Here is a 24,332-nt window from a genome sequence, read left to right on the forward strand (position 1 = left end):
AAAAAAAAAAAAAAAAAAAAAAAAACAGGATAATGTCAGTAAAGAAGCTGCCATAATGTCAGTAAAGATTTGGCCCTATAAATGTAAGCCAAAAATTTAGTTACTTTCTTCTAGTTGGCAACATAAATACAACAACATGATCCATTACAAGAATCACAGTATCCTCAGCACAAAAACAAACCAGGTGTTAAGAAAAAGCACTATTCCTAATACTGATGGTAAAGAGTAAATTCTCCCAAGTGTTTCTAAAGAAAAGTTCATACAGCATGAATAATGTCCTTAAGAAACTGCAATGGGTCGTTCCTTCTGTGATGACCGGTAACATAACACCTAAATGCAGTTCAGCAGAAGAAATTCCGTAAGCACAGAGAACAGCTCAACACAACAATATACTTCTCTGGTCTGACTTAATCTTAGGAAAAGCTTTTTAAGTATCTAGAGTGGAAAAGAATGATCCTTCCGGCAATCCTATATATTTTTTTCTTTCATAGTAATGAAAAGCATTAAGGGCCAATAAACTTGAGATTTTATGTTCTCTAAGCAGTATCTTTACAGGTAATCCTATGTCCCAAATTCAGCACAGCACAACATCCCCCAGTGATTAGGTAAGCAAGCTGTGGAGAGAAGCCGGATCTTCTCAGAACCAAACAGAAGGAACTCTCACTCCCAGGTTTACATCTGCTACAGCCAGTCCAGTTTGCCCAACTGTACGGATCCCATTTACGGAACGCGAAATCAATTTAAAAGGTCACGACTGTCATTTATTTTACAGACTATAAAATATAGAGTGCATTATTACGGTAAGCATAAGCAATAGTTCAAGAAACTTGCCTCATGTGCATGTGTGTATGTGCACCAGGTCATAATTAACATGTATTTTTCACTATGGACCACAGTCAAATAGTGTGAAAACTACTGTACTAGTTACCTCTCTCTACTACTATAACTCATTCCTCTCCAGGAAGAAAAGAGTGATTTGTCTAACTGTTAGCTAGCAAAAATAAATAAGCACCCACACGGATCAATTTCTGAGACTTTCTTTCAGGATGAGTCTCCAGACAGAAACATTCTCTCTGAAAACATGTTTGGTAAACGGTCTGCTTCTCTAGAGGGAATCTGTGGCTTTCCAGCACTGCCTATGGCTAAGTACATTTGGGGACTAAACACAGATCAACAGGCCCATTTGCCTTCAGATCTAAATTTCATTCTGCAACCTGATTTTTAGTATTAATGTCGACAGTTTTATCTGACTGAGCTCCTGTGTCCCTCTGATTTGGTTCTATTTCAAAAGTATGAGGAGGCTGAAATCCATAGGAAGAACATGGCTACATTTTTGTCTCTGAATATTTTTATATTAGATATTACCAGCCATTAAAAAAGAAAAAAGGAAAAGCACTCAATAAGGCACCATGAAGCATTTAATTTAAATAATATAACTTCCCAAACTGTCGGCGAGGACTGTATGCTGCAAAATGTACTCCTCGATAACTAAACGATATAATCTGGAGTACAGAGGTAACAGCTCTAATCCAGCTAAACACCGAGACACATCTGCCAAGAATGACAACCTCAGTTTTTAAGTAGTTTGCCCGTTTTCTCTCATAATAATTAAACCTCAAGTCTAGTGTTCTATTAACTCTGACTTCAAAGACAATAAAACCATATCACCCATAATAATATGCTCCTGAAAGAACGGGTTAAGAAATACATGTGTCTAGTTCATCCAAAAGTGTTTAAATTCATTAAAAAAGGGGGGGGGGGGGGCAGAGAAGTTAGAATACACCCTTGTTTACCCAATTTAAAGTGATCATGTGAATCATGAGACAGTCCCACTGACCTTGATTCTACTGAAAATGTAAGATCAACTTTTAAAACATCGGCTGCATAGAAATGAAAGGCTATTTCTCTGTTCCTAATTGTGTGAATCTTCCTGTTGATACAAACACCACTTACATAACCCAAGAACACAAAATATCTCAGCCCTGAAGGTAGTGTATAATTAAACCACCATGCTATTTCCAACTAAGGTATCAGACATAGCCTATTAGAAAACACTTGTGGGGCACCTGGGTGGCTCAGTCTGCCTTCGGCTCAGGTCATGACCTCAGAGTCCTGGGACCGAGGCCAGCACTGGGCTCCCTGCTCGGCGGGGAGTCGCTTCTCCCTCGGCCTCCCACCCATCCAGCGCTGCTCCCGCTCCTGGGCGTGCACGGTCTCAAACAAAATCTTTTAAAAAAATAAAAATTGAAACACTTGCCCAAGGCAGCTGACCTGGGCGTACACTGTCTCAAACAAAATCTTTAAAAAAAAATAAAAATTGAAACACTTGCCCAAGGCAGCTGAAATGGTTACATTTATAACTAAGTGTAGAGGAAAGTAAAACATCCATGCCTATGCCAACAGAAAGAGCTGTTAAAGGGGCTGCTGCCCCTGCGGCAGCGACCAAGTGAACACTACAGCTTCACTAAGGACTCAAGCCAAAAGTTACATAAAGGGGTTCCCATTCAAGTTATACAAAATGAAAGATCCATCCCTGAGCCTAAGTAAAAGCCAAACCAGCCTCTCTGATAGCTCAACAAATTTAACAGGAAAATACTTTGAACAGAGGTCTTAAAGAATTTTTCTGCCTAAAATGCTGTTAAATTGTTTTCCTTTCATGAAGAACTTTTTTTCCTTCCCAAAGACTTCTATTTATTACTATCCTTACAGTAATACACCTAAAAAATACACCTACTCTGATTTTACAACTATCAATACTTCAAGCATTAACTTAAACATTAACATTAAACATTAACATTAACATTTTTATCTGTTAGCCTGTGGAAATTATTACAGATCCCACTCGACTTATGATGGGGTTACATCCCAATAAACCCATTATAAATTAAAAATACTGTAGGTCAAAAATACCTTTAATGCGCCTAACCTACTGAATGTAGGCTAGCCTACCTTGGATGCGCTCAGAACGCCTACCGTTAGCCTGCAGTTGCACAAAATCATCTAACACGAGGTCCATTTTACAGTAAAGTGTGAGTACCACATGTAACTTACTGAATACTGTACTTGAAATGGAAAAAGTGACCGCATGGGCACAGAATGCTTGAAAGCATCATCGTGCACCCATGAGCCAGGCAGTGACTGGGAGCTCCAACGCAGCGCCCCCCCCCCGCCCCCCGGCATCACGAGAGAGTTAGTGCACTGAACACCGCTAGCCGAGAAAAGATGAAAATTCAAGACTCAAAGTATGGTTTCAACTGCATGTGTATAGCTTTCACGTCATCGTACAGTTGAAAAACCAGAAGCAGAACCATCTGTATTAGAAACCTGCATGTTAAGTATAGGGATCCTACATAACTTATTCTACGGACTGCTGGAATGAAACCAAATTTAATAACCAGTAATGACCGTGTTCAATCATAAATAACCTAAACACTAAAAGGGCACTACCAATATGCCCAGTTAGTGTATCTGGGGGAGTCCTGCTAGCCCCCCCAGATGTCATGGATCACAGCCCTCTCTACACCTGCCCAAGAGGCGACCCAGCAGCAATGACTGGAAACCTCCAAGGAATTCCTCCCTTAGCCACTGATTTCTTTCCAAAGGTACAGCAAATTGCCCAAGATTATTTTCAAAAATAATATAAAAAAGAGTGGGTGAGGCTATAGACGAGAAGACTGACCATGAGTTAGTAATTCCTGAAGCTGGGGAATGGGTACACAATCCACTGAACTGTTCTGCCTCTATTTGTGTATTTCTTGCTTCCATAATAAATTTATGTATTAAAACAAGCAAGTGAGTTCCCAGTTTCCCACAGGAAATAGGTATCAAAATAAATTTATTTACTATTAAAATGAGAAGAAGTAACAAGTCTTGGTGGGGACATGGAGAAAAGGAATCGTCTGGGCAGGGGCGTGAGCAGGCCAACTGGAACAGCTGCTCTGGAGAACAGTATGGAGGCTCTCGGGAACATGACAAGCGGAACTACCGTATCACCCAGCGAGTCCACTTCCAGGTATTTACCCAAAGAAAACAAAAACAGCTCAGAAAGGTATCTGCATGGGGCGTCCGCATGGCTCAGTGGGTTAAGTGTCTGCCTTCAGCTCAGGTCATGATCCCAGGGTGTCCTGCATCGGGCTCCCTGCTCAGTGGGTCAGTGGGGAGTCTGCTTCTCCCTCTCTCTTTGCCCATCCCCCGCTCTCGTGTTCTTGTTCTTTCTAATAAATAAATAAAATCTTAAAAAAAAAAAATCTGCACCGCTATGGTTAGTGCAGCATTATTTACAATACAAGCAAGCTAAGTGTCCACTGATGGGTGAATAAAGAAAATATAACACACACACACACACACACACACACACACACACACACACACACACAAATTCACTCGCTCTCCCTTACATTATTTGGCTATTAAAAAGAAAGAAAATCTTGTCGTGGATGGACCTGAGGGCATTATGCTACGTGGAATAAGACAAAGAAAGACAAACACTGTAGGATCTCACCTGCATGGGGGGGAGGGAGAAACAAACTCAGAAATACGAGAACAGATCAGTGGTTGCCAGAGGTGAGGAAAGGGGAGGGGTGGGCAAACAGGTGACGGGTGAAGGGGTCAAACATACCTTCCAGCTACTGTGAAAGTAAGTTCTGGGGACATACTGCACACAGCACAGTGACTGTAGTTAATAATACTGTACTGTATTATTTGAAAGTTGCTAATAAGAGTCTTAAAGGTTCTCGTCCCAGGGAGTCGGGGGTAAACTATGTGAGGTGATATATGTTACCTAGACTTACTGTGGTGATCATTTCACCATATATACATGCATCAAATCATGACATCATACATCTGGAATTAAGAGAATATTGCATGTCAACTATATTTCAAGAAAAAAAATTAAGCCCAATAGATGAGCTGCAAAAAGCAAAGATACAGAACCACAAAGCAAAGATACAGAACCACAAAGACAGACCCAAAAGTGAGAAAAACAAAGCTTTTCCTGCTGTTTGTATAAATCACTGCACAAAGCAAGCAGTGAGAAAAAAACTTAGTAGTTACATTGATCAGTGTGTTCTTGAGCATCTAACTTACAGTAAGCCTTTGGTACAGCCACCATTAATCTGCAAGGCCAAGCTCTGCTTATAGCATCCAAAGAAATCTCTGAGGAAATACATTCTAATGAGTTTCTGAAAGTAAATGCCCTGCCCCTTACCCAGAAAATCAAAACCTCAGTTAACTAGAAAGAATCGTAACAATGATATCAGCAGTAATGGTGGTTATTATAATAGTTATGATGGTAGTATTAAAGGCCATCTCTTACTGAACACATACACATGCTAAGAAGTATTTTTCCATAATTCATTTAATTCTCACAATAACCTTTAAGAAGCAGGTACTTTGAATATGGTCAGTTTAAAATCGTTATTAGGAAAAATGGAGGTGCCCAATGTTCTGGACCAAGTAAGTGGCAGAGCAGATGTGAGCCCAGGCCCTCTGGCTCAAGACTTTGTTCTTAACCTCTAGAGCATACTACCTTAACCACCTTACAACCCAGATGCTAAAAGGAAGGTAAGGCAGCCAGCCCTCCATCCGTTCATCATCATATTCAGCAATCCCATCAGTTAAGCTTCTCGTTCTCTCTAAACACTCTGTAGGTTCTCTTCGGCTCTCGGATCCATCATGAAAATGCTTCTCTCCTCATCCCTCAATTCACCTCCATTATCTGTCTGCTGGGAAAGTTAACAGAAGCTCAGAAGAAAAATTCTGAATAATTGATTCTGCTACTTTTAAGAAGCAGGAAAACATAATGAAATTAATAGTTAAACTGAGATTTATTGGGGCGCCTGGATGGCTCAGTGGGTTGAGCCTCTGCCTTCCGCTCAGATTATGATCCCAGGTCCTGGGATGAAGCCCCACATCAGGCTCTCTGCTCAGTGGGGAGCCTGCTTCCGCCTCTCTCTCTCTGCCTGCCTCTCTACCTACTTGTGATTTCTGTCAAATAAATAAATAAAATCTTTTAAAAAAAAATTAGTTAAACTGAGATTTATGGACAGTAGGTAATAATAATTACCCTTAACAAAATTGGTGATAATTGAAAGTATTTGCAAATTCTTGTGTAATCACAAGCCATATAATTTTAACAAAGATCAGGCATAGCCATTTCAAAAGTCCTGAGTCATAGAAAATAGATGCATTAGTAAAAGTGTTAATACTAAAAAGATAAATGTTTTCATTTATCTTTTTATTATTATGTTCAATTAGCGAGCACAGACATCATTAGTTCTTGATGTAGGGTGTGGAGGCAACTACATTGCACGAATAACTGCCAATAAAATATTTCACCTTCAAAAACTATGAGAACAACTAGGCAATTCCCAATTTAATGAAGATTACTCATTATATTTTATAAAAACAGAGAGAGGGGTGCCCGGGTGACTCAGCTGTTAAGCATCTGCATTTGGCTCAGGTCCTGATCCCAGGGTCCTGGGATTGAGCCCCACATCAGGCTCCCTGCTCAGGGTTGGGTGGGAGAGGGGGTTGGTCTGTTTTCTCCCTCTCCAGCTTCCCTTGGCTTGTGTTCCGTCTCTCACTATCTCTCTCTGACAAATAAATACACAACATCTTTTTGTGTATTTTTTTTTTTAAAAGCAGAGAGAGAAACCTAAGTGGGATTGCAGGAAACAGGCAAGGTCACATATGAAAAAACATAAAGAATAAAATTGCAAAGAATCTAAGTGTTTTCTAAAAAACACTGCGTTGTAGGTATGCTCTTGTTTAAAAAATCTCTACTTTGTTAAGCTTTTATTACTCATGCAAATATTTAAAAAGTAAAATCCATAAAAACCCTTTCACAGGAAATAAAACACCAACATTTAATTGAACACTTTTATTTTATTCGACTGTTTTGTTCACCTCTCTGATATAAGTTCAAAGACATTAATAGATGGTCAAAATTATATTACCATTGATAAGAACTAAAAGCTACACATTTATTGGAAAATAAAGGAAGCATATGAAAAACAGTTAAGCATCAACGAACTAGGTAGAGTCCAATCAGATCCTAAAATTATCAAGTGTTTAGCTTTTCCACCTTCCCATTACACACAAACACCCCTACACACATACACAGAGAGGGGAAAAAAAACGTAACTCAAGAAAATAAGGTCTCATCACTATAAGCAAATTAAATCACTAATCAGGGTGTATACTGTCCAGTCTCTCATACAGCATTGTCCACTGAGAATATTCAGAGTTTCTATGACACTGAAAGGTCCCCAACCCCTCGGTTTAGTCGTAATAAAAACATTATAATCAGCAACAAAACTTTAGTCACTGTTACAGTGAAGTACAAGGACCTCAATAAAAGGTTAAACTTCAATTAGCCAGAACACACAACAGCCAAAGTAAAATCCGAGTTCTATCACGCTTTTAAGGCCCTAACTTCTGGACAATGAAGGAGGAAAGCACGGAAGAGAGGGGTTATGGGTCTATGTTTATTCAGATACAATCTAAAGGTATATTTGCTTTTTTAAAAAAATCACATTCTGTAAAATGGCAGGCTAAAAATAACAGGGATAATGGGAAAACAGAGCTGGGTCAGACCCCTGAAAAACTACACGACGTTGTCAACCGCAGCACTGACAAAAACCGTAACGGGCACCTGGGAAGGTAATTTGACTGGAAGCTGCCACACGGATATGAAAACACATCAAAATAAGGCTGGGAAGTGCTAACCAATAAAGATAAAAATGGAACTCTCAGCCAGCACAGGTACTATCCAGGGGGCACCCGTTAGTAGGGAGCCACAGGAAATAAAGGTAGATCTCTCTGTGAAGATCATCCCAGGTACAAACACCGGTATTTAATGCTCTCCGGTGAGAGCTAAAAGTCTTCACACCGGCAGCACAGCAGCAAAGCTTAGGGCTACTTGCTTTCCCCTAAAAATTATACCACCACCTACCCTACCCGGTTAATCTGGTTCCGTCTGCCTAGGAAAACAAATCCACATGAAGCAATGTTAAGTTTGTGTTCAACTGACATACGTCTCCAATTCTGAACATGTTTGAGCAAATCCACATAAATAAAAAGGTTATTCTTTAAATAAGCTTGCAAAGCAAGGCTAGATATTGTTCTACCATCCGTTTTCTCTTGACCACTTTTCTACTAGAGTGGTTGTCCTTTTTGATTACATGAGCCTTATAGATTACAGAAGTTAGCCATTTCTCAGATGTGTAACAAATATCTTTTCCCAATTTATTATTTGACTTTATGCTGGGGTTAATAGGGGTTTTGTTGGAGGGGGGGTACTTTTAATGGTTTAAACCCATATGTAATGGATTCATCTTTTCTTTCCTAGTTTCTCAGGTCTAATACCTATAGACTACCCACTCCAATGTTATCAATAAATTCAAGCCTATTTTCTTCAAGTACATTTAACTTTATTTTTTATATTCAGGTCTTTGATTTATTTGAACTTTTAGCATAAAGTCTGAGGTAGATTTTCAGCTTGTTTTTTTTTTTTTTTTTTTTTTTGTCCACAAATGCCTAATAATTTTTTGTACTTCCATCTAATTCTTCCCATTGAGTTGAATGGCCATCTTTATAATACAAAACATCAACTACGTTTAGATTAGCCCTCTTTTCTATTGCATTGATCTGTGTGGCTGGAGGCTATGACAGAGGATGTTTAAAATGCAAAAAAGAGAGGAGACATGCTAGAAACATTTTAATTAAATCAATGGTGAGAGGTGCTGTTTAAATACGGCAGCTTCACAATATTTTAATTTTAATATCTGATAGCCATCCTCCCCACCCTCAATCACCTTTTCAAGAAATTTTGCCATGTATGAATATAAAAAATTAAATTATAACACCATCCAAAAGAAGAAACATCTCTTAACGGAGGCTAGAAGGAAAACAGGCATTCTTTTGGAGTCAAGGGCCCATAGGTCTACTCCTCCCTGGTACTACACTTAGGTTGGTTTCCAATAAACGTTTTATAATCAATCAAGAATAACTATTTAAAAGGCTGGCCAAATAAGCTATAGTCTACGACCGGTAACACTTTGATACAAAAGAGCAACAGATCTGGATATTTAGATTTCAAAAAGCAAAGACTGAGTAATTAAATGTTTTACTCTAAGTTTTCCCAGAAATTCCAGCTTCCTTAATTACATAATCTCTAGTTCTACAAAAGCTTATCTAGGGGGCTTAAAAATATCCATGCACTAATCAGTAATTATGCTGCTTTCGTTCCTATAAAAGTCCTGTAAACATTTTTTCATGTTTTTCTTTACAACAGTTTCACAAAATTATAATACACGAAATGAAAAGACTAGGCTTAGGTAAAGAGATGTAAACAGCCCACCCTTAAGTACAGTATCTTATGATTCTTTCATAAATCTTTCCAAGTACTTACTTATCAAGCAATGTATATTCTGGGAGTAGCGAGAATCGTCTGGGATGGTGAAGCTGCCATCACAGATAGCAACCTGACTCTCACCAAAAGGAAGAGTGAAGAAACAAAGTTTATACAGTAAACACCCCAGTGCCTGCAAAACAAACAAGTATGAATATCATCAGAGCTCCAGTAATCAACCACAAGACAAAAACACAATCCCAGACCAAAATCTAAATGTTACTAAAAAAACAAAAGTCTAATGTTTCTAATACTGGATCACTCTTTTCACAAATTACTGCTTAAACCAATTTATGTCCTTAATTTCTGAAAAGATATTTAACTGTATCACTCTCGTATTTTTCTATCACATCTGTGGTTAGTTGGCTGCATTAAAGCTATCATTGAACTCTAAATCATGAATGATGTAACCAAAACTGGAACTAGCTGGCTGCCTTTGGGGAAAAAAACTGTATTTTTATTTCCTTCACAAGGAAAAAATATATTCAGCATAAAACTAGCATATGACCAACAAAGTAATCACAAGGCTTCTTCTAATAACCTTTTTAAAAAAAAACAAACAAACAAACAAACAAAAAAAAACACTGTAAAACACGTTTTAAAATCCTGAGGTTCCAAATATGAGCTAGCCAGCACAGTTAAATTTATCAGACAACCATCAATACAGTTTTATTGATTATTCACTAAACATGTCATTATTTCATATCATAAAAATGACGTCTCTACTTCCACATATAACCCCAAAATTTTTATTCTAAACATACTCTTCATATTTGTACTTGGCTAATCTGTAAGAAAATTCACAAGGGAAGGGCTCAGTCTGCTTCACTTGCATGGCTTCCTAGACAGCACAGCACCAATAAATCTGCTTGCTGACAATGAGGACAAAACCCCCGAAAACAACACAAACTGCATTCTGAAAAGCAGCCCAGGAAATTCCTAGCTACCGAGCTGCTAACAGCTCAAATCTAAGAAGCAGTAATGTTTAAAAAAAAGGGGGGGGGGCAGTAATAAAATGATTTTTGGCTCAAGAAATCATGTTGTTGTTATAAAAAATATCACCTCAACCTTTAAGAGTTTAAAGATATTTCTAATTCTAAAGAGACTGTAATAAAATTCTCCCACAGGCAGTGCGCAACTCCATCAGGAGACAGAGTCGGCCTGGCTCTATCAGCTCTCCTTTGCTGGACTTTCTCCACCCGTCAACGTAGCGCGCTCAACTAACAAATACACTAAGTTTTATGACCACCATGAAAATCATAATATGCAGAAACACCTTTGTAAGTTCAACAATATTTACAAAACATTAGTTTCAAAATAGTCTTCTAACAATAATTTTAAAAGTTCTAGAAATTTCAGTTCTAGAAGAGTAGTTCTAGTAAGTTCAAAGCATTACTATGATTAATGAAATGGTAAAGATTCTGAATGGAAATAACCAGTCCCGTGTCACTTAAAAATATTTATAATGCTTTTCTCTGTAAGGGAGATATTTTCGGCATTTATATAACAAATTGAGCTGTAGGCTTCCTTAATAGCACTAAAAAAAAATTCTACCAATGGTGTAATATCTACATTAAATGACACCTTTCTCCTTCCCAGATGACAGTCAAATATGAGAGCTCTGCATCTTCGCCAGTTTTATCTTATAAATCAAACCTTTAGTAACATGTCTTCTGTTAGAGTAAGTGTTGCAGGAGTCCCCAGACAACAGTTTTAGATAGCAATGCCAGTATACTTAAAAACATAAATCTTAAAACATAAAATACTCTGCTTCACACAGTGTGAACACAACTAGGTGTCCTAATTTTTTCAAACCAAATGCATTCTCCTTCTTATCCCTCTGATGATGAGAATTGTTCAATAAACAGGAGGAAACAAATGACCTGATTTTGGAAGCTAAGTATCATCATCTTTAATTTTCCTTATTAAAAGATAACATGAAGCATCTGTCACTGAATTTCCTAATACTTATAAAATCAACATTCTACTAATCAGGATGAAAATTACCTGCAATGAAAAATTTCAAGCAAAAAAAAAAATTTCTTTCCCAAAATATAAAGTGCTAAATGAATACTTTAACCTCAATATTCTAAGTCCCTGAATCAGTACTACCTGAAATAGAATCAGAAATATAATTCTTAACCAGCATGAATTGAATATTTTTTCTGGATATTCTTTCCTTCACACCTAAAATGTTGTAACATACTTCTGCTGCACCTGAGCTAAGACAAGAAAAAAACAGGATCATGAAAATTAAAATTTTATTTCTAGCTAGCATATAAACATAGATTCTATTTTCTATTATTTTTCTTCTTTTTCATTTTTGGGTAATCTCTCTGTATCCCCACAGCTATCTCCAGATATCCATTACAGAAATAATACCCCTATACTGATCTATAAATTGTATGAAGCTTAAACTTATCACAATTTAGTATGCTGCCTGGCACGCATACGAAGTCTGAAAGGTTTCCCTCGTTTTTTATTAAGATACTGGGTAACACATCGCGTGCTTAGAGACTCCTTGCTTTTTTTCAATCAAGCCTTGATGATTTCCAAACTGTAGTTAAGCTCTGCTGTCTGTTGTTTCCTCTGCTGTTGAAATAGTCTTAGGTGACATGGATTTCACCAGCCGTCATAAAATTCGGTTACAGAAGATTTCCACAACCACCTCTTCTAATACCTTTTTATAAATTAAGATCTGATTGGATTTGCTCTGTACGTTATACTATAAGCCATTTAAAAGGTCAAATATTAATGCTGAGAAAAGCAAACTGAATTTGAATTACACAAGCTGGTGATCTACAAGCAGCTATCACGTTAACTAAATCAAACTTACCCAAGGTTTGATTCAACTAGGCATATGGTTAAAAATTCAACTACCACAAGATTTAAGAATCACTGCTGCAAAAGCATGTATCACCACAGATGAAAGGACATCAAAGACATGCTCTTATTATTACCCTGCAGACCCTGTAAGGAGGAAGCCAGGAGAAAAGGACCGAGGAGATACTCTTGGTTTCACACGTTGCGCTTTACTACTCTCTAAATACGTTCAAAAATAAAACAAACATGGCTTTTCTTGTAAACTCTAGAACTATTTCCAAAGGAATATTTTTCCTCCATCCCTAATACGGTTACTAGAGGTAGATATGACTAAATCTTTGTTGATTTAAATGAATTTACATTTAAAATATAGTTTCTTGCTAGTTTATCAAATATAGCCAAAATAGATTTCCTTATGAAACAAGTTCTAAAGAAGTGTTGGCATTCTAACATAAAGTTCAATTATACAGAAACATGATTAATCTTAATAATTCAACCCAGATACACAGTTAACCCTCGAACAACATGGGGTATAGAGGCACCAACCCTCCTATGCAGTTGAAAATCCACATTAACTTGACGCCTCCAGAAACTAATAATGACCTACTATTGACCAGAAGTCTTACCAATAACATAGCTAACTAACACACATAATGTAATACGTATTATATACTGTATTCTTACAATAATAGGTAATTTTTTCTTAACATTTTCAGTATTTCTAGGCTATTGTGGTTCATCTGCAAGTTTTTTCACCTCCAAAAAGTTTTCCAATATATTTATTTTTAAAAACCTGCATATTATGTGGACCCACACAGTTCAAACACATGTTGTTCAAGGGTCAACTGTACATGTTAAATGATAAGATCCTAATTTGTAGAAGTTAGTCAATGGTATGATTTTAATTAGAGAAAAGTTTTACTCCTCTTAGTTTCCATTAAAAAGATCCTAAAATACTTCTAAAAGCTACTTAAGAGTTATGACCAGCTGTTCCATTCTGTAATCAACCAAATCTATGTTCAATCAAAAAAATATTAACATTCTATATAATATAAATTCTAAAAAATACTGTGGTAGAAATGTTACATTATATGGAAGTCCTTTATTTACTTTTTTATACCTAAGCTTTCCAATTCATGATTAAGAAGATAATCTTTTTCTTCTCAATAAGCAGCCCTACTATTTATTACTTCTCTTCTACTTATTATGAAATACCTTTTGGGGGACAAAGGGATAATAATCAACTGAACTCAGATTTTTTTTTTTAATTTGGTTAGAGAAAATGTTAACCTTTCTTGGCCTTACCCAGATATCAGCCTTGGTGGTGATGGGTTTCCCTCCATAAAGGTTGATCATTTCAGGGGCTCTGTATGACAGAGTTGTATACCTGGCAGTAAATAAGTGAAATGGAGTGGAGATATAAAAATAAAAAAAGAAAAGAAAAAAAGAAAGAAAAAGATAGATACTACATTGTTTCTATATAAAATACTATAAAAACTTTTAGTTTCAATAACATTCTATAGAAATAATAATATTTTCAAAAAGCTCAATAAAAGTCCATCAAGATTTAACAATACAAAGCATCTACATAAACATTTTTATTCAACAAGTGCAACAGCATGTCTAATTATATAAAAAATTTTCTTTAATAAAAAATCTTAAAGACAATGGATTGAAAATATGGTTTTCTTTGAATTTATTTTAAATAATATGCCTCTAAAATTATTCTTATCAGAATATTTTAGTCTATTAAAAGCAATATTGCTACCCTGTCAAAAAAATAATTTATACGTTTATTAAGGAGTTTGTTTTTATGGCTCTAATATAATTCCTGGCACATAGAAGTCAATCTCCTTTAGGTTTATTTTTATCATTATTGTTTTAAAAGTAACCTAGTTGTCATAATCCTAACTACACTAATTAAGAACACTTCTAGAACTGTCATCGTAAGCTACTTGGAATTAAAAGATACTGTGAATAAATAGTTACCAATATAAAAATTCTAAATCCATTATGAACAGAATATTTTAATGAAGTAGTACTCAATTTCACGGCAGAAATTATTAGATAATGGAAGGACTTCCTATATCATGGGTAATTTAAGATCAGTTTTGAGTATTGATATGTTTTGTTTTATATGAAATATCTTAAGGCTCAACATTCTATCATCTTATGTTTTCAAAATCACCCTGACTGGTGAGACACTACAGAGGAGCAACCGGAGAAACCAGAAGAGAAAGTGCATGAAGGCAGGGCTTCTGCTCACTGCCAAGCTGCAGCACCAACCACAGCGGCCACTACACTGGAGGCCCTGAACAAACGCCTTCAGCTGAATACACGGTTAGACCATTAACTCCTCAGCGGAGCCACGAAGCACAAGAGCCTCACGAGCCTGCGTTCATCCTGACTGCAGAATTCCACTACACCTAACGTCTCAACAGCAAGAAATGAAACTTTCAGCAACTCAGAGATCCTAAAGCAGGCATTATATATCACAACCCAGTAATTTTTTAATTTTTACATTTATATATATTTATATATATATACACACACACGTGTGTGTGTGTGTGTGTATATATATATATAGATAGATAGATAGATAGATATGTAAATAGATACATATATATAGATCCCCAAGAAACCAATTCATTCTTGTGTAATCATTCTTGTGTTCTCAGGACATTTACATGTTTACTAAGGAGTTAAGTTCTACAGAATCTAATATAATCATCGTAGGCTAAGTTTCCTGAGTAGTCATACACAGCCCAGAAACCCACAGTGTTATACAAATGGGCCACAGTAAGATCAGCTCTCCTTGAGTCAATTCAAAATGTACACTGCAGTTCAAATGATAGCACTTAGTCTTAACTAAGAATTTGTGAGAAGTGAAGAAAGACAACTTCGAAAAGACAACTACCCAGAAATGCCTATCTCACAGATCTTTGGGCATTCTGTATCATTGTACTAAGGTAATCTAAGATTTACAAACAGTTCTATGGTCTAAAACTAGAAAACAGAAAAGTCAGGGAAAGGTACTTACAGGTACTCGTACTCTAGCAACCACAGAAAGTACAAAATTAAGAAAACATAAAGCAGATATGACCTATTTCTACCAGAGAGCTTTCTAACACACTATGACAAAGTAACATGTTTTCCACACAGTTTTCAATATATTAAGAGGTCAATCTTCCTCATTTCAAATAACTGTCTTCCTAACAAGCAGTAATCCTCAGTATTAGTAAAAATATGCTTACCTGAACTCAACAATCACTTAAAACTACCTTTAATGATTCCACAAATTACTACAGCTTAACAAACTTCTAGATCAATATATTTACAATGTACATGAAAACCTGTATGCATGGTAAAATGTATTTTCTACTGAGCTAGAGCAGAAATAAATTAGTCAATGTCTACAGCACAGAAATATTTTAAAGATATCTATAAATCGAGCACCTAAAAAATTTGTATTAGCAGAACTGGTCCACAGACTTAACTAAAATTCTCAAGAGACAAAGCACAATAAAGACAGAAACTTACTTTTTAATTTCTTCTTCTACTAGATTAACTCCATCTTTTTGCGGATTAAGAAATTTATTCGTGGCACTGCCAAAGTCACAAAGTACATAGTTTCCACTATCATTCAACAAAATATTTTCTACCTTCAGAAAAAATAAATAATTAGTAGTATTTTCAAAATGAAATTATATTTTTACAACCATGTTTTTACAAAATAAACATTGAAAGGTTTGTGCCATTTATAGAGACAGACACAGGAGGTAATAAAGGACAAATGAATCAGACCAAAAATAAACTTGACTATGTCTACTGTTCCTCTTACTAAGAACAGAGAAGTACTTCTCCCATCCCAGAATGATTTTTGCAGGGGCCAAGAAGCCTTAAATCCTCTTTAAACCTCTTCTATGAAAAAGAACTAGCAGCTGTCGAAGTCTATACTGCACCTCCATTTTTCTTTTTCTGACACTTCAGCTTATCATAGACAAGTCATAAAAACAATTAAAATTCTACCTGATTGACTACCAATTCCATTTTTTTTAAAGATTTTATTTATTTGACAGAGAGAGTGTGAGAAAGGGAACACAAGCAGGGGGAGTGGGAGAGGGAGAAGCAGACTTCGCACTGAGCAGGGAGCCCGATGAGGGGCTCAATCCCAAGACCAGGATCATGACCCAAGCTGAAGGCAGGCACTTAATGACTGAGCCATCCAGGTGCCCCTGTAATTCCATTTTTATCTAAAATGCTCAACTAAAAAACAGTTTTGACTTTACGTGTCAAAGTTGTGCCAAATTATTAGGTAAAACACAAACACCGCATATTCAAAAGTACTGAAATGAACTACACTGGCTAACTAAATAAAAGGACAGAAGTCTGCACTCATGCATTTCAACCTTGGCTTAAATTTGTAACCTATTACTATAGGTTTTCCTAAATGACACTTTCATGGTTAACAACCTACATTTTTTTTTTAATTTTATTTATTTATTTATTTGACAGAGATCACAAATAGGCAGAGAGGCAGGCAGAGAGAGAGCAGAAAGAGGCTTCCCGCTGAGCAAAGAGCCCGACGTGGGGCTTGATCCCAGGACTCCAAGATCATGACCTGAGCCAAAGGGGGCTCGATCCCAGGACCCTGGTATCATGACCTGAGCCGAAAGCAGAGGCTTTAACCCACTGAGCCACCCAGGCGCCCCAACAACCTGCATTTTAAATGACACCTTCTATTCTCTTGTATCTTAAGAGGATTTTATTATCACCTTGCATAAATTTTGTATAATCAGTCAGAACTGGGATTCATTCCTTCATTAAATATTTATTGAGACCCTGGCTATGTGCCAGGCACCATTTTAAGTACTTGGATTTATCACTACAAAAGAGAAAAATCCCTGCCCACATGGGAGTTTACATTCTGTGGGAGAGAACGGGAAGTACACAACAAGCACAACACGTACGCAAGTTATACAGCATCTTACGAGGTAACAAGTGATAATAAAGGGCAGGGCAGAGAGCAGGAATGTTGGACTGGAACTGTAAATAAGACAGTGTAAAACAGGACCCACTGAGAGGGTGAATCTGAGCACACCTGAAGCAGGGTGAGAGTCTAGCCATGGGATATCTGAGCATACAGCATTTGGGGAAGAGAGATTTTTGTGATCTTAGTGTTTGTGGGCATCAAGGAAGACACCCATTGTTTTAAATGATATATTCAATGATATTTTGAGAAATGTGATACCAGGAATAAATCGTTTGGGGACTTTTTCCAGTGTAACAAGTGGGTACCCTATACAAGAGATCAGAGCCCAGAAAAAGCCAAGATGAAACGACCTTACAGACAATCACCACCAAATTATAGTAAATTACAGAAAGCTATAGTAAATTATAAATAAATGAGTAAAAAGACCCATTCAAGTTTGCCTCCCAAATCTCTGGAAAGCATCCTCATGCTTAATACAGATTACAGGAAACAGGAGGAGACCTGAACTGGGAGAGAAGAGTGTAGAAGGACATAAACCTGCATCACGGAAGTTCACATTTCTGCTCACAAGAAACCTTTTAGAAGCCCACTATGTAACACAGAAGCAGAGCAGAGGATACAACATCCCCTTCGACAGCCATACTAAAAGCCCTCAGGGTCATGGAAAGCACAGTTTCTATTCTGGCCTCGGTAACTACAGCCTGGGACAGACAGACCCTTCTCAGGGCTGGTAAGAAAACCTAGTGTAGAGGAAGATAGTTCAAGACACTGCAGTGCTAAAGTTTAAAATGTATTCATCCGTAACAGTCTAAAATTCCTACCTTCAAATCCCGGTGAATTATTGGAGTCTTGCACTGATGCAATCTTGCGACAGCTTCGCAGGTATCACAGAGTATCTGCAGCACTTCTGCCTCCGTAAAACCTGTCTGCAGCTTCTTATTCATCTGATTCACTACCTGCCCGGCTAACCAAAACAGAAATTTTGAGAAGACGTACTTTTAGTAAAAAAAAAAAAAACTGCCATTAATAAATTAAGAAATGTCTATATTGTCTCAGGTAATGGGGAACTGGCTTTTTCATAATGCTCAAGTAAGGAGCCTTTCTGTACCATACCCTATTGATTCAGTGACATGTACTTTTTCATATTTTACATCTCTGGAATGAAAACATCTTAAAATAGATGCTACTGGTCATTTTTAAAGATTTTAACATCTCTGAAATCAAGATATACCTTATAATTGATGGCATCATGGACCTGAAGAAACACTTCTTCAACACTGTGCAAGCCACTGGATAAACAGTGGTGAGCAAAAACGAGGTTTAGATTATTATGGAATGTATAATCTAAAGGCACAGATAAACAACAAACCATATACAAATAAATACATATAATTATATACAATAAAGATAACATGAGAGGAACCTAAATTCAAATTGGTGAAGGAAGATGGGGAGGAGAGGGCGTCAGATGAGGTACGTCTGAGGAAGTAATACTTATGTTGAGACTGTAGGATGATTAGGAACCCACCAGGCCGAGATCTGTGAGAAAAAGCATGCTAGCAACAATAAGCAACGTGTACAAATGCCTCCAGTATGGACAAGAGCTTAATAATCTTGAATAACTTGAAGCCAAGGTAGGTACGGTCTACGGAGCTGAGAAGAGGTAGAGTGATATGACACTGACAAGACAGCTATCCGTCAGCCATATTTTGGATTTTATCTTGACAACCAGGGAAACCACCTCTTCTACCTTTTTAAAGGATCTCCTTGATTATGGGGGAATCACAAGAATAGAAATGGAGAGCCGGGTTAAGAGGCTTGTGCTCTAATTCAGGTAAAAGACAATGGGCAGAATAACTTAACTAAATTCAACAGTCATACCAACAAGCCCTGAGAGGATGCTTATATACTACATTTACCAAGACAATCAACAGCCTAATGGCAATTCTAAGTTATTAAGAAAAAGTTTACCATCATTTAAGAACACAAGTAAAAATGTAATTCATTCAGAAGGCATTCTAATAAAAATAAGTTTGAGAATTTAAAAAGGCAAACTTATGGGCGCCTGGGTGGCTCAGTGGGTTAAAAAGGCAAACTTATATTAACTTGAAAATTTCCTTTAACAAGACTGGACAAATGAATTACTACTTTGTAATCTGCAAGAAGATGCATACACACCTGTTCCTTTTATTATTACTGTCTAAAGAGCATGCTAATATATTTTCTGAAACAGATGGGTTTCTTTTTAAAATCTTAAAGCAGAAAAAATATCAAATTTTACCTATCAATCCCCAAGTCTCAGAACAATCAAGTATATTTGGCTGCAATTTATTCTGAGTATCTCAAGATTGAGGCACCTGACCAGGCAGCAATTTCCTCCATCCTTTTGTGTATTCGACAGAAACTTGTTTTAAACAAAAATTAAACAGGATAAAAAGTATTTTATTGGTGCTCTTTCACATTCTTGAAGTATTTCATAGCTGAAGAAATCCTAACCTTAAACTCTTTCAAGAGCTGAGATCCTCTCTCAAACCTTCAGTGCAACAAGCAGAATAAATTTTAAACGTTAATTCTCTTTCTTCCATCCAGAGGTCTTTTTTTTTTAAAGATTTTATTTATTTATTTGACAGACAGAGATCACGAGTAGGCAGAGAGGCAGGCGGAGAGAGAGGGGGAAGCAGGCTCTCAGCTGAGCAGAGAGCCCGATGCGGGGCTGGATCCCAGGACCCTGAGATCTTGACCTGAGCCGAAGGCAGAGGCTTTAACCCACTGAGCCACCCAGGTGCCCCCCAGAGGTCTGGAATCACAAAACGCAAGTCCCCAGAAAAAGCTAACAGCTGTATTTGAACTGCATTTCAAATGCAGAAACAAATAAAATTTCATTATGCAAAATCAAAGCACCCTGAAAATTAAAGTTAAGATTATTCTAATGAGAAGAAAAAAAAAAAAGATTCAGAAATAATTTTTTTTAAAAAGGTATATTTGTATTTCTACTCTCTCTATAAGAAAAATATCCCCAGGACAGCTTGCTATGCCAGGGAAATGGATGAGAAACGTAAGAACCAGAGTCACTCTCCTAGCAGCAAACCGCCCTCACGTGCACGAGCCCAATCAACATGAACAGCGCCATCCCACCAAGCTCAGTCTAGGACAGGTGACTCACTGCTACACAAGTAATAATAATAAGTGAATGCTGCTTTTTGCTACTGAGCTTGGGATGTTTTGTTATTAAGTAAGAGCCAATAGGTATATTATCCATGGAAATTTCTGTAAAACACCGCCTGGAAATAAAAGCGCGTGCACGCCTGCTCTCTCATTTAAAGTAGACTCCACACCCACCACCCAGTGAGGAGTACGATAAGGGGCTTGAACTCAGGACCCTGAGACCAAGACCTAAGCGGAAATCAAGAATCAGGCGCTTAACTGACTAAGCTACCCACACACCTAAACATTCTTTTTATACAAAGTAGAAATATATTCAAATTCAACTCTGATTCTGGAAGTCTGAAGTTTTACCTAAAGCATGTAATCTCTCTTTAACCTATATACATCAGAGTATTAGCAAATGAAGCAGTCTCAAATCACAAACCGACAAAGATCTAACATTAATTACAAAAGATGACTGCCAACATTTCATACCTGAAAGCACGATGGGGCGTATCAGCTACATACCACATTCTTCTACTTCATGAACAGTTTTATCCCTACCTAATCAAAATCAATGTACCTCATCTATATTGGTAACACTGACTGCCTTCCAAAAGTACCTTCATTCTTACACAATTTTATGCAATATAATTAGCTTCTATAGAAGAAGTAAGGGTAGGCTAATTATTCTCCCATTCTCTGCCCCTCCAACTCTCTCTTTCCCCATGGGCGGGGGGGGGGAAGGAACTTATCTGATTCATCTGAGAAAAAGGAACTGAGCATGCTCTACTCATAGCCTCTGGATCCCTTCTCTAGGATGCAATTACCCACTCCGAGAGTACATTCTGATCTACAGTACATGCAGTAAGCTTAGCTGATAAAACATATGAAGAAAACTTCTAACATAGAAAAGAAGGTGTAATAACAAACAGGAAAAAAAATCAAAAAAACAAAAACACAAGGAACAAAAGAAAACTTTTTAAAAACTCTAATTAATAACTACAGACAACAAAAGATTTACACCTAAAATAAGAGCAAGGTGCATTTCAACAAAGAACAATGTTGAGAGAAGAGGAAGAGTTCCTGGAAATTAAAAATAACAGAGCACCAAATTCTATAGAGGAGCTGAAAGATACATTTAAGGAATGCTCCCAACACAAGCAGAATTTATAAAAAGAGAAGAAAAAGAGAGGAACAAAGAATATGAAAGAGAGGGGAAAAACTGCCAAGAAATAAAGACAGCAAAACTGACCCATAACCAAGGCAATGTATCTGAGATTTTAGAATGCTGGAGATAAAGGTAAGATCCTAACTGTCCATGGAAAAAACACTGAAGAATCATAATGCATCAGATTTCTCAACAGTAGCAAATACTAGGGGAAAAAAAATGGAATAGAGCCTTCAGAATTCTAGAACAAAATTATTTCCAACCTAGAACACTTTCATCAGCCAAATTAATAATTAAATATAGATGCAGAATAAAAATATTTCTATATAAGCAAGGTTTCAAAAATGTTTTCCTCCATAACCAATTATCAAAAAGCTAATGAAAAACATACTCTATTCCAAGGAGGTAGTTAAAAACAAAGAGAGAGGCATGAGCAGTCGGGAGCCCAAAGTAGGAAGACAAAGGGAAGTCCCAGAGTGACAGCTAAATGCTGTTCAAAATTAAGCAGAACTGAAGTCTCCCGAAAGGACGTTTCTATGGAAGAAAAACTAAAATTGACACAAGTATTTAAATGTTTAAGCATACTGTGTATAAAGATTTATAATTCCTTTGGGGAATGTGAGGCTAAAATACTTACATATTGAGAAGGAAATTAGGCAAACGAAAAGTGGAGTAATTAACAACTCCAGGAAAAGAATTTTAAAGTACAAGAAAGAAAATGTAATTATAAACTATTACATATCACAGTTAAGTGACAAAATAATTTAAACACCAATTACTAATTTATCTAAAAACAAATTCTAACAGTAAAATCCTCATCTTTACTTGGAGATATTTTCTAAAACATAAAATCAGAAAGAGCGCTAGCAAACGAATTCAAGAATGTTCTCATGCCCAGAATCACATACTTCCCCTCATTTTCTAAGTTCCCTCTTTTTCATACCCCAAGGATCTCATTAAAACTACAGATTCTCCTCTACATAATTAAGTGGAAAAATCTGTAAGTAAATATGAGGAGAAATATCTCAAGGATTTTTAAAGTGAATGCCTCTGAGGAGAGGGACGGGGCAAGAGGATAATGATTTAGCCATAACTTAACAAAACCCTTCGACTTTTTAAAACATATATATGAATTACACTTTGATAACAATAAAAGTTTTATGTCAATCAGCTTGCTAATTCAAACCAGATTTAAAAAATTTAATTTTTTACAACACAAAAGCGTGTCTTCCTCAAAATACAGCTCCTACTTTAGAATTTGTCCCCGGGAGCACCTGGGTGGCTCATTCAGTTAAGCATCCAACTCCTGATTTTGGCTCAGGGCATGATCTCAGGGTCGTGATCTCCTCATGACTCTCTCTCTCTCTCTCTCAAATAAATATTTAAAAATAAAAGTTAAAAAATAAATTGTGTCCCCAAAAAACTGAAATTCATTTGGTTTCCCTTTTAAAATGTCTTCCGGATGACTACTAATTAAACTCATCCAAGGTTACGATTATGCCAGATTCAATTATCTTCTTTTTTTTTTCTTTATTAACATAAAATGTAGTATTTCTTTCAGGAATACAGGTCTGTGATTCATCCGTCTCACACAATACACACAGCACCCATAACACTCACACTACAATTCACAGCACTCAGCATAGCGCATACCCTTCTCCGTGTCTGTAACCCGGACACCCAACCACACACCTCCCCTCCAGCAACCCTAAATTTGTTTCCTGAAATTAGGAGTCTCTTGTGATTTGTCTCCTTCTCTGGTTTCATCTTTTTTCATTCTTCCCTCCCTTCCTCTATGATCCTCTGAGCTGTTTCTCAAATTCCTCATATCAATGAGATCATATAATTGTCTTTCTCTGATTGACTTATTTCACTTAGCATAATTGTCTCTACTTCATCCACATCATTGTAAATGGCAAGATTTCAGTTTTTTGAGGACTGCATAGTAGTCCATTGTGTGTGTGTGTATGTGTATGTGTGTGTGTGTGTGTGTGTGTGTGTGTGTATCTTCTTCATCCATTCATCTGCTGATGGACATCTAGGCTCTTTCCATAGTTTAGTTATTATGGACATTGCTGCTATAAACATCTGGGTGCACATGCCCCTTCAGATCACCACATTTGTATCTTTAGGGTAAGTACCCAGTAGTGCAATTGCTGGTCACAGGGTAGCTCTATTTTCAACTTTTTGAGGAACCTCCATACTGCTTTCCACAGTGGCTGCACCAGCTTGCATTCCCATCAAAATTGTAGGAGGGCTTCCCTTTTTCCACATCCTCACCAACACCTGTCCTTTCCTAACTTGTTAATTTTAGCCATTCTAACTGACGTGAGATGGTACCTCACTGTGATTTTGATTTGTATTTCCCTGACGCTGAGTGATGTTGAGCACTTTTCCATGTGTCTGCTGGCCATTTGGATGTCTTTGGAAAAATGTCTGTTCGTGTCTTCTGCCTATTTCTTAATTGGATTACCTATTCTCTGGCTCCTGACTTTGATAAATTCAATACAGATTTTGGACATTAGACCTTCATCTGATACGTCATTTGCGAATATCTTCTTCCATTCTTTCAGTTGTCTTTGGTTTTGTTGACCATTTCTTTTAATGTGCCAAAGCTTTTGATTTTGATGAAATCCCGATAGTTCATTTTTGCCCTAGCTTCCCCTGCCTTTGGTAATGATTCTAGGAAGAAGTTGCTATGGCTGAGGAAAAAGAGGTTGCTGCCTGTGTTCTCCTCAAGGATTTTGATGGATTCCTGACTCACACTGAGGTCTCTCATCCATTTTGAG

General features: G+C 37.0%; 1 protein-coding gene across 3 annotated transcripts in view; it reads right to left on the minus strand.

Annotated features, from left to right (window-relative positions):
• The window catches only part of BMP2K (BMP2 inducible kinase), a 120,343-nt gene that overhangs the window by 40,802 nt on the left and 55,209 nt on the right, over nucleotides 1-24,332 (minus strand). For 2 of the 3 annotated variants that reach the window (XM_059155808.1, XM_059155963.1), the window contains exons 4-7: nucleotides 18,050-18,192; nucleotides 15,776-15,897; nucleotides 13,541-13,622; nucleotides 9,413-9,545 (exon numbers count right to left, since the gene is read on the minus strand). In XM_059155808.1, the coding sequence (XP_059011791.1) occupies nucleotides 9,413-9,545; nucleotides 13,541-13,622; nucleotides 15,776-15,897; nucleotides 18,050-18,192 (480 nt within the window). The remainder of the gene's footprint in view (nucleotides 1-9,412; nucleotides 9,546-13,540; nucleotides 13,623-15,775; nucleotides 15,898-18,049; nucleotides 18,193-24,332) is intronic. The other variant, XM_059155890.1, reaches the window with a different exon arrangement.

The sequence above is a fragment of the Mustela lutreola genome, chromosome 1, assembly GCF_030435805.1.
Source record: "Mustela lutreola isolate mMusLut2 chromosome 1, mMusLut2.pri, whole genome shotgun sequence".
NCBI lineage: Eukaryota > Metazoa > Chordata > Mammalia > Carnivora > Mustelidae > Mustela > Mustela lutreola.